The 18,086-nt window shown below is 45.8% G+C and overlaps 1 protein-coding gene across 6 annotated transcripts in view; it reads right to left on the reverse strand.

Annotated features, from left to right (window-relative positions):
* The window catches only part of LOC107511706 (nebulin related anchoring protein), a 67,180-nt gene that overhangs the window by 26,957 nt on the left and 22,137 nt on the right, over positions 1–18,086 (reverse strand). For all 6 annotated transcript variants that reach the window (XM_016146349.2, XM_016146350.2, XM_016146348.2 and 3 more), the window contains 11 exons: positions 14,604–14,702; positions 13,286–13,390; positions 11,998–12,105; positions 11,657–11,758; positions 9,820–10,017; positions 9,132–9,236; positions 6,627–6,725; positions 5,656–5,760; positions 4,440–4,547; positions 2,950–3,261; positions 1,641–1,745 (listed from right to left, as the gene is read on the reverse strand). In XM_016146349.2, coding sequence (XP_016001835.2) covers positions 1,641–1,745; positions 2,950–3,261; positions 4,440–4,547; positions 5,656–5,760; positions 6,627–6,725; positions 9,132–9,236; positions 9,820–10,017; positions 11,657–11,758; positions 11,998–12,105; positions 13,286–13,390; positions 14,604–14,702 — 1,446 coding nt within the window. The remainder of the gene's footprint in view (positions 1–1,640; positions 1,746–2,949; positions 3,262–4,439; positions 4,548–5,655; positions 5,761–6,626; positions 6,726–9,131; positions 9,237–9,819; positions 10,018–11,656; positions 11,759–11,997; positions 12,106–13,285; positions 13,391–14,603; positions 14,703–18,086) is intronic.

The raw sequence follows: 18,086 nt of genomic DNA on the forward strand, positions 1-18,086 counted from the left end.
CAGAAACTAGAAGCATAGCAAACTAATATGAGATGGTTGGGGAAAGTTGTTAAAAGATGTCTTGACTTTCCAAAGTTTGAGGACTTGTATGAAGCATGGAAGGTAAGCAAATCGGTTGATATGAGTTTGCAAAATGAGGTGGAAAATTAAGACCACTGTGGGATTAATGGTTCCAGAAAGATTCCTTGGCTGTCAAACTCAGATGCATGAAAGAATCATCTTTAAGTCTAAATTGTTTTTACAATGGTCTTTATTCTTTGTGTCCATTTAGGAGTGGGCTCAATATTGAGAACTTAGGATCATGAATCCTCAAACCTAAATGTTTGCTCCTGTAAGTTTCCCATGTTCATCTTCCTAAGTGGTCTCTCCTTAATTTGACTGAACTACCCAGGGAAATACACTGAGCTCCCAGGGTCCTCTGAGCCTTGAATGTTAACTAACACTCCTAAAAATTAGGCCAATCACGGTGAGCCCAGCTTTGATATCATCTCTGTGTAGTGACGGGTAACTAGAATGCTCTCCTATGGGAAAATATCAGTGCAAAGTAGGTGTGTTTGAAAAACTAAAATACGTGTCTTTCTTTTTTCAACTATACATCTAGTCTCTTCCTGGGGCCAAAACAAGGTCCCAGGCGGCTGGTCACCAAGGCTGAAGCCTTCTGGGGTATGACATTATGGTCTGCTCCCCACGCTGAAAAGCTCAGAAGGACCAGGCTACTCTGAAGGCAACTAAACAAATGCTTACTTGCCTCTGGGCAAGTCCCTTTATAAACAGACGTGAACAGAGGTGAATTGGGGTGGCCGGAGGGTGTGAAGCCTCTCTGAGCCTGAGCCTAGGATAGCTTGCTGGTGTGTCTAGGCCAGTGGCTCTCCACCTTTCAGTAATGTCTGGAATTATTTTTGGCTGTCACCTTGGACAGAGGATGCTACTGGCATCTAGTGGGTAAAGGCTAGGAGTGCTGCCAAACAGCCTCCAAGGCTTGGGACAGTCCCCACTATAGAAATTATCAAAATTAAATAGCGCCGAGATTGAGGAACCCTGATTTGCTCAATGAGATTGTCCTAAATTGTGAGGAAATGGCTCTTTTTTATAATGCCTTAGGGTCCAGTTAGGATGGCTATGAGGAGACATGGGTGAGATTTAAATAGAAGTGAGACCACTTCCCCCCCCCACCACACACACACACTCCCCAAGAGAGGACCATGTCCCGCGTTTCATACCACGTGAATGTTCAAACACTGTTTACACTGTGGCAGAAAGAAAGAAAGAGGGAGAAAATGTGCATAAAGTCACAAAAGGGCTTTCCGGGAGCCATAAATGTGTCTTTTCATCATCCCTCCTGTGTCGCTTCATTAAAAAGCTAAGTTAGTGGGTAGCGATTGAGCGCCCGTTTGATTGCCATTATTATTCATAATATCATTTGTCGCCCACTTTGTTTTTGCCGAGGCTCTATGGGCTCCCCCTGGTGTGTGTTTGGTATGTGGTTTCTCTCTAATTACCAGCCCTGGTGTGGGTTTCGAGGCCTTTCATGTAGCTTCGCCTTTTTCTTTGCCTTTCGAGTGGAAATTATTTTAATTTTATACGGGAATGCCACACGCCTAATGCAGCCAGGCCTGTTGCATGCTGTTGGGGAATCTCACCTCGCTAATGAGTTCTCCTGCCTTCTTCGCCTGCTCCACATTTAATGACCCGGTGGCGACCCAGGCTGTGCCTTTCATCCACTTCACGTCTGCCCTGTATTGGTTCTGACAAAGGAGAAAGGAAGAAAAAAAAAAAAAAAAAAAAAGAAGAAGAAGAAGAAGAAGAGGAAGAAGAAGCAGGCCATTGTTGGTGCGCAGACATTTAAAGGGCTATTAACAACTCCCAATGTAGCCCTGGTGCCTGCTGGGTCGAATGAGATGCCACTTTTGTCTTATCCATTTCTGCACCGTCACAGGTAGGGCTCCAAAATGTAGATTAATTTCCTCTTTAATTGGAGCCATCCCGCTGGTGGCGGGGACCGTAGGCCCCACCCAACGCTGCTGGGGGTGCGTCGGGAGGGGCCGAACCAACCCCGCCCCTCATCACAGGCTCACGTCTACCTCGCAAGAAAAGGGCGTCCTCATTGTCTGCTTTTCCCATTTTCTTGCTTAAAATGCCATGCAGGGGAGAAGAAAATGAGAATTCACAACAGAACCCAAGTGGGGAGCTATTTGAGGGAATTTCACAAGACATCCGAGGCTTCCCACCGTGTCCGCTCCTTCGCGTGCTCAGGGCCTCGGTGCTGGGTGGGTTGCGGGAAGGATAGTTCTCATTTCCGTTACTTGCCATTGAAGGCGCAGATTTAATGGAAAGCCATTTAAATGGACACTTCTTTAAAACCAGCGTATCCTCTCTGTCTGAAACAACTCTACCTGGAAGGGTGTGTCTACACGGCCCCCACCCCGCCCCCTGTGTAACGGTCTGGCTACAGCTGACCTGCCTTTCCAGTTCACCCACTTTCTTGTACAAAGGCCAACCAAAGACAAAAGAAAAAAGAACCAGGCGGAGAATATAAGAAAAAAGGGAAAAGGGTTGTTAAAGATCAGCGAGCCAAGCTGATCATTCTAAAAATGGGATGTGAAGATTGGACCAAGTATCAGAGATGCTCTCTCATAGGAGGCCACAGTTAAGAATGTCACAAATAAATCCTCCGCCCCACATCTGGCAACGAAAAGAATAAAAGAAACAAAAAAATATAGAAAGCGGAATTCCAAGAAGAAAAAAATAGCTTATGATTTTTTGTTTGGTCATATAGAATTTGTAATGGGCCTGGTTTGAATAAGAGTTAAACCACTAGGAAGTTAAAATGTTTCCATTTAGAGATCCAGAAATAGGTATCCCGTAAGTATAAACGATTGTCTAGGAGGGTCTGGGAAAACCCTTGCACCAACAGTAGCACACACACACGTGCACGCACACAGATCTTACATCACTCTGTAAATCATAAGCCTTCTTGGCCCATTCCACCTTCATATCTGTGGGCAAAGCTGTAAAGTGATGCGATGCTGTTTTGTAGCCTATATCTGTGGCTAAATGCTGAGCTTTGCGGGCGTGCACAAGGTGGACCATGTCCATGGACACGTGGCACTGGGATTTGGTGTCCTCGAATCCCTTCTTGTACTCCAGTTCACTCTGCAGCTTGGACATTTGCAGCGAGTGGCTCATTTGTGAATCCCCCTGGGCACCGTTGGCCCCAATGAGCTTCCCTCTGGACCTCTCATAATCCTCCTTGTACTTCACCTAAAGGGGAGGAAGAGAGCAGGGCCACATGAGACTCTCCTAAAGGAACTATGAAGCTTCAAAGACAGGCGTGAAAGGTAAAACAAAGCCATACAGCAGGATCCTAGTAGAATCAGCGTCATAAAATGTTTGCCTCCTTTGAACAACTGATATATTTCCTTTTATCCAACAGTGAAATAAAAGATGACTGCTCAGTATTCCCTTTTCACCTCAGCAGCCAGAAAGCTCAGCACTAATCTGAATCTATGGAACAATCTTCTCCCAATTTCCTGGTGAAATTCCATCTTTTGTCTATATTATTTGTGATCGGTCTTTCTGGATTTATTTTTAAGTGGCCTCTTGCTTTTCTAAAAGCCACTTTAAAATCCTTTTTTGGTAAAAACGAGAACATCAGAAATAAGAAGTTGTCATGAAATAAAAAAAGACACTGATTATTCAAAATACAATGGCTGTTTGAGAAAGGAGCTCAAATGAAAAAATAACTGGGGCACGAAAATATTTAGGAATATGGGGAACAAAAGGGAGCTTATTGGTCTGGAAAAAAAAAAGTGCTAGGCCCAGAGTAATGAGAAGCAAAAAGGAATATGGAAATGTTTCAGCAGTGCACGAGGATATCAGTGTGCGGTGTGATTTTCAGCATTGTGGTTACTGTGGCCATCTGGGGATCGGGCTCTACTCTCATCACTGCCAGCAGCGACAACAGTATCGATATCTGCCACCATTTGTTGAACACTTACTATGAGCCAGACCTGGTATAAACCCATGCCACTCCAAGCGCATCTGTGGTCCAGGGCTGGTCTGTAGAACGTTACTGAGCTGACAAGGAGCTTATGTCGGAATGTAAATCAGCCACATCACCAAGACCCTCCTGCTTAGTCCAGCTGATAGCTCTATATATGTATATATATATAATATGTATACAATATAAATACATAATATATATGTTACACAATATATATTGTGTATGTATTATATATGTGTGTGTGTGTTTGTGTGTGCATGCATGTATGTATGTGTGTGTGTGTGTGTATATATATATATACACATACAGGCTCATGTCTACATCACAAAAAAAGGGCATCTATGTGTGTGTATATATATATATATATATATATTTTTTTTTTTTTATGTAAAAGGCAGAATTCATGGCATCTCGTGCAAGTTGGAGACTGACTCACCTCGCTGGCCAGGTCCCTCTTGGCTTTGGCTGCCAGGAACGCCAAGGAGTCGAGACGCAGCTCAAACCCTTTTGCCTTCTGGTTTTCCCAGCTGCTCTTGTACAGTTTCTGAGGGGATTGGGAGAAGAGAGATCATCCTCATGTGAGAGGGCTCGCCTAGACTCTGGAACGACCTCTCTAGACGGCAAAACACGGATTACATCTTTCCCAGAAACACTGTATCCTGAATACGACCAGGCCTTCTTGCTCCTGCCTTAGGCCTCTTGATGCATATGGCTTCAATCCAAAGAAGCTGAAATTGAACTCCCGAAGCCTTGAAAAACATTAGGGGTCTTCATGGAAGTCTCAAAGACATGCCAAAATGGAAAAACATTGCAAAACGCATAGCGACATTTCTGACAAGCGTTCTCCATCTCTGTCCACACACCCACCTAGCCCAGCAGCTGCCCTCTTTTCTCTTCCTGCCCCCGCAACCCCTGGTTCCCCTGGGTCTTCTCCTTACTTCTACTATTTCCTGTCCTGCCCCCACCTCCAGATTACAAATTCTTTCTTCTGGAAAGCTCCCCTCCCTTTCTGTATATGAATCAGTTTCGCTTCCATTGCTCCTTCGCATTCTCCCTCTACCCATTAATCGGATCATGACCCAAAGACCGGGGAGCTGAGTGGAAGAGCTAAGGCCCCTCAGAAGACGGAGATGGGAACGTCGAGACTGTGCGCACTTTTGTGTCTAAGAGTAAAGCTACCTTGTGCACAGTCCTCCGAGTGCTTTCTGTATATTAGCTCTGAAGCCTCACGACAACCCAGTAAGGAAGTATTACCCTCATTTTACCAACTGGACAATGGAAAGCAAAGAATTTGCCCAAAGTGACACATCTGGAGTGGCAGAGGATGAAACCCAGGCAGTTTGGCACTAACATCTGAGCTCTTACTTGCTCCCCTATGACGCTACTCTTATGCTCTTTCGTCTCTGACTCTGCAATAACCACTGCCTCCTGCGTCGTCTCATAGTCAGTGGCTCAAGTCCCCACCAGCTCACCCCTGTGAAAGGCTGCCCTCCGCGTGAACGCTGGTCAGGAACAAGTTCTGTTAGACAAGCTGTTTACAACAGCCACATGTGTGTAACCTCAGCCGACACCAACATGGCTGGTGGGGTTTGCTGACCAGGCGTCCACACGGGGAAGCAGAGCCTGCGGCTGCCCACGCCCTCCCACTGTACCTCGCTGAGGTTGGCAGCATTGGCTCGGGCCCGCAGGAACAGAGGCTCGTCTTTGCTGATGCTGTACTGATGGACGGACTGCTCGTTTCCGGCCTTGTAAGCCACCTGTTGGGAGAGAGAACTGCGTCAAGAGCAGGTGGCAGGGCCGGGTGAGTGGTATGGCAGCACTCACAGGTCTTCGTGTCTGCTTGTCTCTTCTGCGACCTGCCCGGGAAATCCATTACACAAGGGACCAGACCGGACACTGGCCAGCAGGATACCGTGAATGAGGATTAAGGCAGGAGAGGTGATGGGAGAAGGGCCAGGAGCAGTAGGGAGCTGAGAGAAGAGGCCGGAACTTAGCACCCTCGCTCTTTCTCTCTCCCTTCCCTTCTTCACCCCAACTGGAGTTTCCAAGTTGACTCTGAGTTATGGTGGCAGCATCCTCTCTGGCAGGTGTAGCTGGACCTTTAGGATGGAAAGCTGGGAAGGTCCTGGCCAGATTGTAGCAACCACGGCACCTGCTGGGTGTAGGTACGCAGCAAGTGCTAAACACATGCATAAAACACTAATGGGGTTTCATTGCTCTGCCTCCCATATTTGAGTTCAAGTTAGGCATGAAATACACACAGCCCACAAGCAAATAAATGTTCTCCTCCTCCAAGACGATTCTCTACTGGCTCCAGAATTATGGAGTCTCTGATGAGAGATAGAAGAAGGAAGAAAGAAAGAAGAAGAAAGAAGGAACTAGGCAATGCTGAAAGCTGAAAAAGAATAAGAACCAGGAGAGGAGCGTGGTGGGGGAGGCAGGGAGGCCTGGATCCCAGTTCCCAGAGCCAGCCTGGAGGCCTGCGGAAAGCCGGGTCCGGCCTATTTAAAGGCACGGTTCTTTGGCTCCTGGAGTGTGTCTGGGCAGCACCTGCTGTTGTCCCCAGAGGTTCCTGGGCCCATGACACAGCAGCTTGGTGGAGAAAGGGCAGCCCGGGACTCACCCCGCTCTGCAGCTCCTGGCTCTTCTTGGCATGCTCCATCTGGGAGCTGTCGGCCACGCTGGTGAACTTCAGCTCATCTGCCCTCTGCCTGTAGTGTTTCTGTTTCCGAAGAAAAGGGACCCGATAGTACTAGGATTAGACTGTCCCCACCACCACACACATGTGCACGTATACACACGCATGCTTTCCGTGACCCACGCATTTCCTGGGGGAGAATGTTCTAGCTTTGACAGGACCATGCAGACGTGAGATTGCCTGCTCTGATGGCATTGCTTTAGCTGCTACTACTGAATGGGGGCTTGAATTTTTTCCCCTATATTTTTTCCTATATTTCCTGTATTTCCTATATTTCCTATATTTCACCCTGGGATGTATCCTTTTTATAAATCTACATCTGACACAGGATGGTGAGGTGTAGGGAACGTGGACTTTACGACCGTAAAGACGAAGGTCCAAATCCCGCCTCCACCTTTTTCTAGCTCATGACCTTGGGCACGTTCGTCGCTTAACCTGAGCTACCTGTGCTTTGACTGTTGAGTGGGGGGAACCAATGGAAGCCACCTCACGCTGGGCTGGAGCAGAGGCTTCGACGCCATGCCGTCCGTGAGTTGGGGGCAGGGTAAGCGCTCCTACGTCAGCCGTCGCCATTATTCAGGGTGCTGTCATGATTATCGAGAAAGCAGCTGCTCTAAGGAAGGAAAATGCCCGGGGCCACAGACAGAAGGCTGGGGCTCGGGTGGGCGCACCCTCGCAGTTTCTTAGTGTTGCAGATCACTGAGGTCTTGTCCTCATAATGTCCCCATCACATGGCCACAGAGTAATTGGCAAAATTTCAAACGTGCTAATTCTGTCTCCCACCACGGGGACTTCTTGTCCTCCTCGGAGGTTAGTTCCTCTGGCTTTTCCGTTGGAGCCGCCAAAGTGGACGGGGAAGGTGGCTGCTGAGGATGGCCCGTTGCAGCAGAAGCCTCACGGGGTGGAGCAATCAGGGAGGAGAAAACCTCCACTGTTGTCGGCAAAAGGTTTTAGACATCAACCGAACCCCGAATAGGGAGTGGAATATTGCAAACTCCAGATTTCCTCCCTTCAGGGGAAAAAAAAAAAAAATTCTAGAGCAACTCTTTCAAAATAACTTGTAATTTCCTTTCTAGTTCCAGGAAAACTTCGCCACATAATTGAAGGAAGTCGCATTACCCTTCTGTGGCTGGGAACTCACGGTATTGCCAGGCTCTGCACTGGTCAAAATATTTATTGAACAGCCAAGAACTCACCCCGTACAGGGAACACTGGAATATTAAAAGGGCGAAGGAGATGATATCTTCCTGGCCCTTGAGGAGCTTAACAATTAGTAGGCACAGGAAGTGAGACAGAAACTGGTATTCCTCAGGCTGAATTCATTCCCCAGGCTGGCTGGGGCCTCTCACTGCGCCTGTGCCCAAGACTAACAGGCCCTGGCTGCTCCACTTGGATTTCAGCTGGTCTCAGAGAAGCTGAGTAACAGGAACTCTAAACGGTTATTCTCTTCTGTCTACCTCCCTTATTTATACATTCTCGCCAGAGTGCATCTGTATCGGGATGAGTGTCGTAGGAGAACAAGAATAAATTACAATGCGGGGCTTTGGGGATGCAATATTGCTTAGGAGTCAAGAACTGGAGCGTTGGATACAGATGCCAACTCTGTTACTTCCTATGAGTGTCACTTTAAGTCTCACTTTCCTCACATGTAAAATGGGATATTAATAGGATGTCACTCACATAGGACAGTCGTGAGCAATAATAAGCAACATGCATGTAACACACTCAGCGTGGCCAACAAATGACAGTGATGAGTATCTAATTACTATCAGTCCACAACTGGCAGCTATGACTGTCACTATTATGACCATTTGCAAGAGAGATGCCAACTCAGCCTCCCTGGCCCCGAAACAAAAATCCCCTTTGAAGATCCCCAAACAGAGCTCCTGAAATGGTCACATTTCCAAACAAAATGCCCTTTAAAAGTCTTCTGCCTGCTGCCAAAGGCAGCTTTACACGGTGCAAAGAGAAGCGTCGGCTTAGAGCCACAGGGACTTGGAAGGGTAGCCTGTCCAGCGTTTTCATTTTTATACAAGAGAAAGTGAATCAGAGTGGCTGAGTAACTTGCTCACAGTCTACAGTGAGTTTCAGGCATGAGCACAGTAAGAATGCTGACCTCCGAAGGTCAGACTCTGATCGAGAAGGAATCACAGACTTCTACACAACAGACACGTGCTTCTCATGTGGTAACTGATTTTGTATTACGACCCTTGTAAACTAGTCTCTGGATGCAACTGCTACTTAAAGTAAATTGGTAGGCTTCGGACAAATACCTGCCCAGAAGCTTAAGGGTGTGGAAGGTTAGTTCAGGGTGTGCTACAGATGCAAAACGAAGTAGTCCTGAGTAACACCCAGAATAAGCCTAGGGATTGAGGCAGGGGGAATCAGAAAAGGTCACTACTAGAAGTCAGGGGCCTGGGCTCAGGTTACCTCGCTGACCAGCTGACCAGCCTTCTTGGCCTGTTCCAAATTGAGACTGCCCTCCATCAGCCACCCCACGCCTTTCATCCACGCCAGGTCAGCCTTGTACTGCAGCTGCAAGAGAAAAACCCAGCTCTAGTCAGACACATGGATGCAGACTGGGCATCCAAGTGTCTGATTAGAGAGCGAGGAAGATCCTTGCTCCTGCATTTATCTTCCCGGGAGAAGTGCTTCCGACTCTTTTACAGTCAGGCAGAACTCTACTTGGGGGCTGCGGGGAGCCACTCTGTAACCAGAAGAGAAGGTTCTACTTCAGGGCTGAAGCATCATAAACTAAATAAAACGAGGGCTTCTCAGACTTTTTGATCAGGGGCCTGATCTGACAACCTGCTAAATTTCCAAAACTGACGTAACTGTTTTCGACACTTGATTCATCCTTTGCTCATGCACATGCCCAGCACATCTTGACTTTCACCATGGCTCTGAGCCCCAATCCTCCGTCCTCTAGTCTGCACTGTCTCAACCACCTCTGCATTCCCACCTCCCCACCCACCCTCCCTGGGCCCAGCACATCTCCAGCAGTTCTTCCTCCGTGTGATGTAATAGACTCATGTACGGGTTCGAAATCGCTCTGAAAGTATAGCTGTGCCCAATTGCAAGAGATGCATGGGGGGAATTGGCAGTGAGTAGGGCTCACCTCACTCTGCAGCCCATAGGCTTTCTTGGCCCACTGAGTCTTCATGTCTTCGGGCAGCACAGTGTATTCATGCAGTTTTTTCCTGTAATCCAGATCGCTGGCCAGAGCTTGGGCCTTCTTGGCATGCTTGATGTTCACCATATCCATGGGGAGGTGAAAGTGGGTCTTACTCTCTTCGAAGCCTTTCTTGTATTCAACCTCAAATGTACCGAAACAAGGCCATTACTTGAAGCAAAAGTGATTTGAAAACACAGGAAAAGAAGCTCAGGCTTTTATAAGAAATTGGCACTCTGATCAATGACTCTCATCTGTCAGAAAGGTGGGACCCAACTCCTGGCTCTGTAAGGTGCGGTGCCAGGGAGCTGAGGTTCTATACTACTTTGTCCCTGGGTTGAATGCCTCCTACCAGTCCTAAATTTTACCTGGGTACCCCAAGAGGCAAACACTCTACCCATAGTTTCCACAGAAGCTTTAAGAGGCAGAATAACAAAGCTTGGGCGCCAGAGCCACGGTAGCCTGAGTTAAAAGCCAATCTGCCCTTTGCCAGCTGGATGACCTCTGGGAAGTTCCATTACCTCTCTAAAGGCTCATTTTCCTCAGGGGACTATTGTGATAAGCAAACAAAATAGTAGATGACACCTGCTTGGTGCAGGCACTGGCATATAGAAAGTGCTTGATGAATGCTAGCAATGAGGTTGGCAATGACAATGGTAGTAATGGTGATGATGGTGATGATGGTGATGGTGGTGACGGTGATGATGGTGGTGGTGGGGAAGATAATGCGCTACAGTAAAAGGAGCATGGTGCCGGTAAGTTAGAGTCGTAGGGTCTAATTCTCTACCGTTCCCCATCTTCCACTGACTACTATATGACTTTGGGCAAGACACAATCTTTTTGGCCCTAGATACTCCCACTGCAAATATGAAATACCATTTTGTTCTCTGTCTAAACCGAAGCCGAATTCTCAATGTCTCTCTATGCTTCGTGACTATGCTGTTCACAGGGCTTGTTCTGTAGGCATCTCCAAAATGGCAACTCAGATGCCAACTCTCTTATTTCGTTCAAGCCACAGCTCCTTGATGGCTCATCAGGTAATTATCGCTGACCACACCGTCGAAGCATTACAAGCTGGCCTCACAGCTCCAAGCAGACAATTGTAAAGTAGAATCCTGACACTCATGTGTCCTTTGTAACTGTTCAGCATTGGCAGGGAAGACTTGATTAGAAACCAAGTCTGTCCCTTCTAGCAGAAAGCTCCTTCCCCAGGACTTTGGTAAGTGATATTTACCAAGATTAACCTCCAGCCATTACAGTTGTTTACAAGGATCATCCTTTTGATTGGTTGGAGCCTGGATGCTAAATATTTCAGGCATCATGTGTGTTTGTGACCACAGGATTCATCCAGGATATCACCACAATAAACAGGGTGCTTACTGTCTAACTCTCCCAGTAGAATTAAGCTCCATTAGGGAGGAAACTGTTATGTGGTGGTCACTCTTAGAACCCCAGAGTCTCACACAGGATCTCACCCATGGTAGTTGCTTGGTAAACATCTGTAGAATGAATTAATGTGGTCAAACATCTTTATACCTTTATCGGGAGATACTGCACACCACTAGGGGGAGCACTACTCATCTATTTCAAAAGAACAGTATGCCGCGGCTCAATAAAGATATGAGACAACCTTCTCACCTGAGCCAGGAAAGAAATCATAGGTGGAAGTCAATAAAACTATAACAGTTCCAGGTGAAGGAAGCCCAGGGAAAAAAACTTTAAATAACACAACTCTAAGTAAAGGGGCGGAGAGGGGGAGTGGGGTGGGTAGAAAAGAATTTACCTCGCTGCTCATCTTGGCAACCTGCAGGGAGTGCAGAAGCCTAGAGTCTGTCGTTCCCATGACTTTGCCTTTGGACTTTTCATATTCTTCTTTGTATTTAATCTTGGGAGAAAGCAAAAAAGTCAACTGTGAGTGAGAGAGAAACTTTGCCACCTCAGGGGCGCCGGTTTTAACAAGTCAAGGGGAACAATTCTGAAAAAATCACCTCCCAGTCTTTTGCCCCCAGATGAACGTATTACGATGTTTACAGCGTTAACAGTTATTATTTTTTTCTGCAGGGCCACTGACATTTTATGGAAACCATTTCTTATGCACTTCTGAGTTAATAGGAGAAAACATACATTGCTAGCGAGCTCTCCGGAGGCTTTGGCGGCCAGCAGAGGCATGGCATCCAGCTTCATCTCAAATCCTTTCCCCTTGGTCTTTTCCCAGCCTTCTTTGTACTTAACCTGACAAACAGAAGCACAGGTGAGTAGGAATCGCTATCCATATTCCTGCCCAAAGTTGAAGAAAAATGTTTTTAAAAAAGAAAAAAAGCCAAGTTGGTTTGTTTCTTCATCTGTCTATAGACTAGAACCTTAGTGTTATTATCAAATGACCAAACCAATTATTAAGATTGATTGTTGTGTCCATAGCTGTTGGGCCATGCAGGGTAGTGGTAATGGGATAGGACAAAAAGGAGGCCTGTGTGTTCTTCCGAGCTCCACTACTTCCTGATCACATGACCTTGGGCAAGTTACTTTATCTCTTCATGCCTTAGTTTATGATTTGCAATAAGAATATCATTAGCTGCCTCGAGGATGATATGCGAATAAATTGGATATAGTGTACAGAAATAGATCTTAAGCTGATAAAGTGCAACACAGATATAAGGTATTGATATTGCTATTGCCATGGTAACAGCACCTACTGTTCACTGGCCCTTTCCTAAGTGCCTCTTACTCATCAATTTGGTATTAGGCTACGAGGCTCAGAAACATTAAGACCTTGTGTAAGGTCATGGGCTGAAAATGGCAGTCCCAACATCTGACCCAGGTCTATCTGATACCAAAGCCCATGCCACTATGTCCCTATGACCAATTCTTCCTGGGGGTTATGACAAATGAATAACCATATGTAAACTTCCCACCTCGATGCCCAGCATGAAACAAGCTTTCAACAAGCATTTTTTTCCCCCTTTTTTCCCCCTCTCCTGCCCCTAAAATCCCATCTAGAATGAGAAGCCTAACCACAAGCCATTTGTGACTCCTGTAAGAGTCTGGTGATTAAGACTGATCTTCGTAAAAACTTAAATTTTCTCCACACAGCAAAGCTCCCACTAGAAGTCGCCAGGATGAAAATGATGATGATGATGATGATGATGATGATGATGATGATGATGCCTGTGTGTGCGTTCAGGCACACACTGTATATGTGCTCATACAATAAGAATGACATTGTCATGATCATCAACTTATTGCCAGTGAACTCCCACGTGCCATGAAACAGCAAAATTCAAAATTATAACAGCGTGGGTGCCTCGGATAAAGCTCTCTCATGAGCAGAACAGTCCTGCCTCAGTGGAGCTGGTATCTTCATCTTCACCTCTGTACAGAGCCCCACCACGCCCTCCCCATGCTGCCTGCTTACCTCACTAAAGAGTTCGGCGTTGGTTTTGGCCTTTAACATCTGAGGTACATCCTGGGGCAATGTGTAATTCAGCTTATTTTTCTCATAGTCAGCGCGGTAATTCACCTGTTGGATTTAAAATAAGCCCACAGGGTAAATGCAAGGTTTTTACAGGCAGAAGGAGAATTTTGGAGAGAACACTCTCTTTTTCACTTTTCCCTTAGACTTATAGCGGAGGAGGAGTTTCTGGAAAAGGCATTTTACAAGGAAGTCTGTAATTTTACAAATATTTTAAATGAACGGATTGAAGATACCAAATGAAAAGTAAAACAACTCGAAGGTATTTAAAGTTGTGAGTTCGCAAAGGATGTCCCTGTGGCCACCTCAGCATGCTCCTCTGAAGTACACGAGGGGATGAGCGTTGGTTTTTTTACTTGCCGCAGTGCTGAACATCTTGTTATATGAAGGGTGGACACTCGAAGAGTAATTATTGATCGCCTGCCCACATTGAAAAAAAGCCATCTTAAATCACGAGAAAAGATTCCACCAGGCGTGACGTGATTCCCAATGGAATACGGCATCATCGGAGAAGCAGCCTTGTGCAAAAATTAAACCCAACCCCGATTAAGCCTATAGACCCAACTACTATTTTACAGGACATTGGAGGCCGAAGGAACACGCGATGTCCACCTGGAATGTAGTCAGTAACGCTCAGACCGCGGGAAACATTACAAGAGAAACAATCCAGTTGCTTTAACAAACAACTTGAAAGGAAAGAGATAAAGAAGGGAACTTAAAGATAAAGAGTCTCAAAGACATATCAACCAATCACAAAGTGAGGATCTTATTTGGATTCTGATTCAAACAAACTGTAAAAAAAAAAAAAAAAAAAAAAAAAATTATAACCTTATGAGACGACTGGAATGTTGAATCCTAATCGCAATTTGGTGATATATTAAAATTATAGAAATATGTTTTTTTATCTTTTTAGAGATTCATAATTTAAAGAGGTTAAATTATATAATACCTGGGACTTTCTTCAAAATAATATGGGAGGGGAATGGAGAGGATGGGCATATAAATGAGGCAAGGCTGGCCATGAATTGATAATCGGTGAGGCTGAGTGATAGATTCATGGGGATTCGTTATACCATTCCTTCTACTTTGGAATGTATTTGACATTTTCTAAAATAAAAAGTTTAAATCTAGAAGAGTCATTTCATGTTGTAATAAGACATACGTCACCATTAATGAAAGTCAAATCCTTGGAGAGCTGGGGAGCCAGATATTCAGAGGCGACTAATCCCCCATGTTTGGCTGGACAGTTCAGGTCACTTACATGACTCAGTTGCTGGGCATTGATCTTGGCTTGAACAATCTGAGGGGTGTTGGTCACAGAGCTGTACTTCAGTTTGTCAATACTTTGCCTGTAATTGACCTGGGTAAAAAGAGACACAAAACGATGTCACTTGCGCTTGTCTCTAAGGCTTGCTTAGCTCTCTCCCCCTAAGCCCCAGAGAGCTGCAATTCTCAAATTACTAGAAAAGTAATCAAAGATTCCAATTGGAGACCAACAGACACTGCAAGACCGCAGATAGAGAACAGTGCACTGAAGAGAGAGTGACTTGAAAAAGCGGCTCATGAAAGAGGTCAGCTTGATGGCTTGTCCACCTTATTAGTCAGAGAAATAAAGATGAAAACCACGAGACACCCCTCCATGTTCACTTCGAGAGTGAAAACTCAAACAGAGGACAATACCAAGTGTCGACAAGGGTGCAGAGCTGTGGGGACTCAGAATACTGCAGACAGATGTGTGGACCAGCACGACCACTTTGGGAGGCTGTGGCATTTTGGCACACACACAGATTCTAAGTCCCAACGATTCTGTTCCTAGGCACCTTCCCACCGAAAACGCACACACAAGGTCACTTTATAATAAGTCAAGCTGTGTATCAATACTTAGTGTGCTTTTCTATGTATGTCTCATACTTCGAAAGAAAAGTATGTTTCGGGTTTTTTTTTTTTTTAAGGAAAAGAAAAATGGAGGGACAAAAAGTCCAACTAAAGCTATACGCACATCTAAGTGGGAGGCAGTGGAGCATCAGAGGCTCTGGGAAAGGATACCCTTGCCATGTCTTCACCCTGAACACCCATCCCCAGCCGGGCCCTCACTTCCACCTTGCCAGAGTCTCCCAGGAAACTGCCCTAAGCTTGGTATTATCATAAAAGATGTGGGCTCAGAAGAGGAGGAGGGGGAATCTGCAGAGCGGCCTAGTGCACTGACTCCACAGTGTCCCACTACTTTAAGATATGGAGGGTAGTGAATTTTCTTTTTCGAAAGTACAATTTTTCCTTCAGAGAGTTAAGAATCGTTAGTCATTTGCGCATGAGGATACAGTCATCCAATGATCTTATTTTCCTCCATACGTACCTCAGACCTGTTGCAGAGATAAAGGGAATCTGAACAGAGAGGTAAAGGGACATATTTGAGGCTTGAGGGTAGGTAATAAGGGGTGAGAGCTGAGGTGGGTGAACTGGGAGCCAGTATACAGACAGGCGAATGGTAAATGGCCTGTTCCACAATTTAACCAAGGTTGGCCCTATATCCAAGCAAAGGAGGAAAATATTAACTCATTCCTAATCCTGAACTTCCCCTTTTATGCCTGCCTGATCCCCTTTCATTCATCCATTTATCCATTCATTCATACCTTCAGCAAACAGTCACAGTGTCTACTCTGCAGAGCAAACAAACTCAGACACAGTCCTGCCTGTGCAGACATCTCAGCTGAGTGCTTGCTCCATGGACCCCGAACTGACCCAGTCCCTCTGGACGCGCGAGATTCTCCACCTACAGGCTCCAGGTTAGGCCCTGCCTTTGTTCACAGCAATCAGATGACCACTGAAAACCCCACTCATAGTCTTCGTGCCTCTGCTTTATTGCCCGAAGCCCAGTACCACATACGGTATCACAGCTTCTATCGGCCGAGGTTCTGCCTAAGACCCCCACACGCTTTGGCTGCATCGCTGCTCTCTGGTGCCACCTCTACCCTGACCTCTGCTCAGGCTCCTCTGGCGTCGGCTCCGCCCTTCACAGGGGTTCACACTCGTGCCCGACACTGCACTTTCCTGCCTTTCCTTATCTGCCTAAACTGGAGTCTGCTGTCTCTGCCATTCTCTCCGCCTGCTGTTACTGCCCACTGCCACCTCCCCTGGTGGTGACACAAAGGTCACGAAGTCTGTGAGAGCCAAATGGACCACTAGCCGGGTACAAGTGAAATACTAGTGCAGGCTCAGTGTCTGGCTTCACTGCTGGGGAAGTAGTAAGGAGCGGCGGGGACTGTGGCAAAGGGCAGCAACTGCTCCTCAGCTCTCGGAGACAGTAATTGTGTATCCCTGTAGGGCACAGTGGCCAGATTTTCCTCTTATTCCAAAGAAACCCGAAATCCATGACTATACAAAATCTTGCAATTTTTAAATGCTGGAAAACAGCTCAATGTTTTCAAACCAGAGACCCAAATGAAATAGACCTGCGGGCCAGCTTGAAGTCATCTCTTCCTCGTAGGCACTCCATTCTCGCCTGTCTCAACATTGGCTGATACTAATCACAGCTAAAAAATAGCAGTTACTGTGAGCCCGGCATGATCTCAAGGGCTTTACACATACTGATGTATTTAATCTTCCCAACTACCCTGCGGAGAGACACTGTTATTGCCTTTACCTTACAGCGTTGACAACTGGGGCACAGAGACCCGAAGCGACTTGCTCAAGGTCACTCAGAGACTGTCAGAGCTAGGGTTCAAATCCCAGCACCCTGCCTCCCAAAGTGGATCTCACTCTATATTTTACAAGCCTAGTTTGCCAAAGCTGGTGTGCATGAAACTATCACTTGCTATTTTATAGATGGAAAAGGAGTTTTCCACAGCCTTAAACAAGGAAAGGTACTCCAGGTGCAAACAAATGACTTGTGAATTAACTTCTAGAACAGGATCGAGGAAAAACAGTGTCTCTGACACTGGGCCACTAGGTATTTTGTTGAGTTTAGTGATAAAGGACAGTATCACTTTGGGTTTTTTAGTTAATAATTCAAGGAGAAAGTTTTTGCTTACTCTGAGTTTTGGACAATGGGGGTATGTAGGGAAAACTAGGAAATATAAAGTCATTTCAATGTCAACTATTAATGAGATTAAAGAACAGTGGCTTCCTAATGCATTAATTTAGAGGGGGAAATTATCATCTCATAATAAAGAGACCATTAGAATTCAGAATTATGCATGATAAAATGTCTCAAAAACTGTATTTTTTTTTAAATGGCATATTCCTCCCCGATAATTCTGCATTAAGTGTGTGGCGGAGCACAATTACTTTCCTCTGCAGGACATAATTAACCATCACCGTGATTAATCGCACTTTTGCAACATCACAGATATGGCCATTGCTTCAATCTACTTTCTGAAGGGTCTCTTTGCTGAGGACAGAGTCTCATTTTAATGCTATTAGTGTTTATAAAATCCATGTGAAGAGAACACTCCCTAATCAAGGACTCTTGTTTGTTTAAATTCATAGCTCTTTTACCACTTTTTAAGATTCCCAAACAGAAAGAGAAACCACAAATGTCCTTGGAATGGATTCCCCAAAGCCCCTGCGTTAGGGGTGGAGAACTCAAAATCGCATGGGAGCCAGGAAAGCAGAAGAGAAAAGCATGACAGAAAGTAGCCGCCACTCGGTCCCAGCCTCGTTTCTGCACGAGAACTCGGGCCACAGTCCCCAGCGTTCTCCTTTTTTTTTTTTTTTGTTCAAGAAAAAGTGGAAGTTTAATTTTTTA

This window comes from Rousettus aegyptiacus, unplaced genomic scaffold, assembly GCF_014176215.1.
Source record: "Rousettus aegyptiacus isolate mRouAeg1 unplaced genomic scaffold, mRouAeg1.p scaffold_m13_p_6, whole genome shotgun sequence".
NCBI lineage: Eukaryota > Metazoa > Chordata > Mammalia > Chiroptera > Pteropodidae > Rousettus > Rousettus aegyptiacus.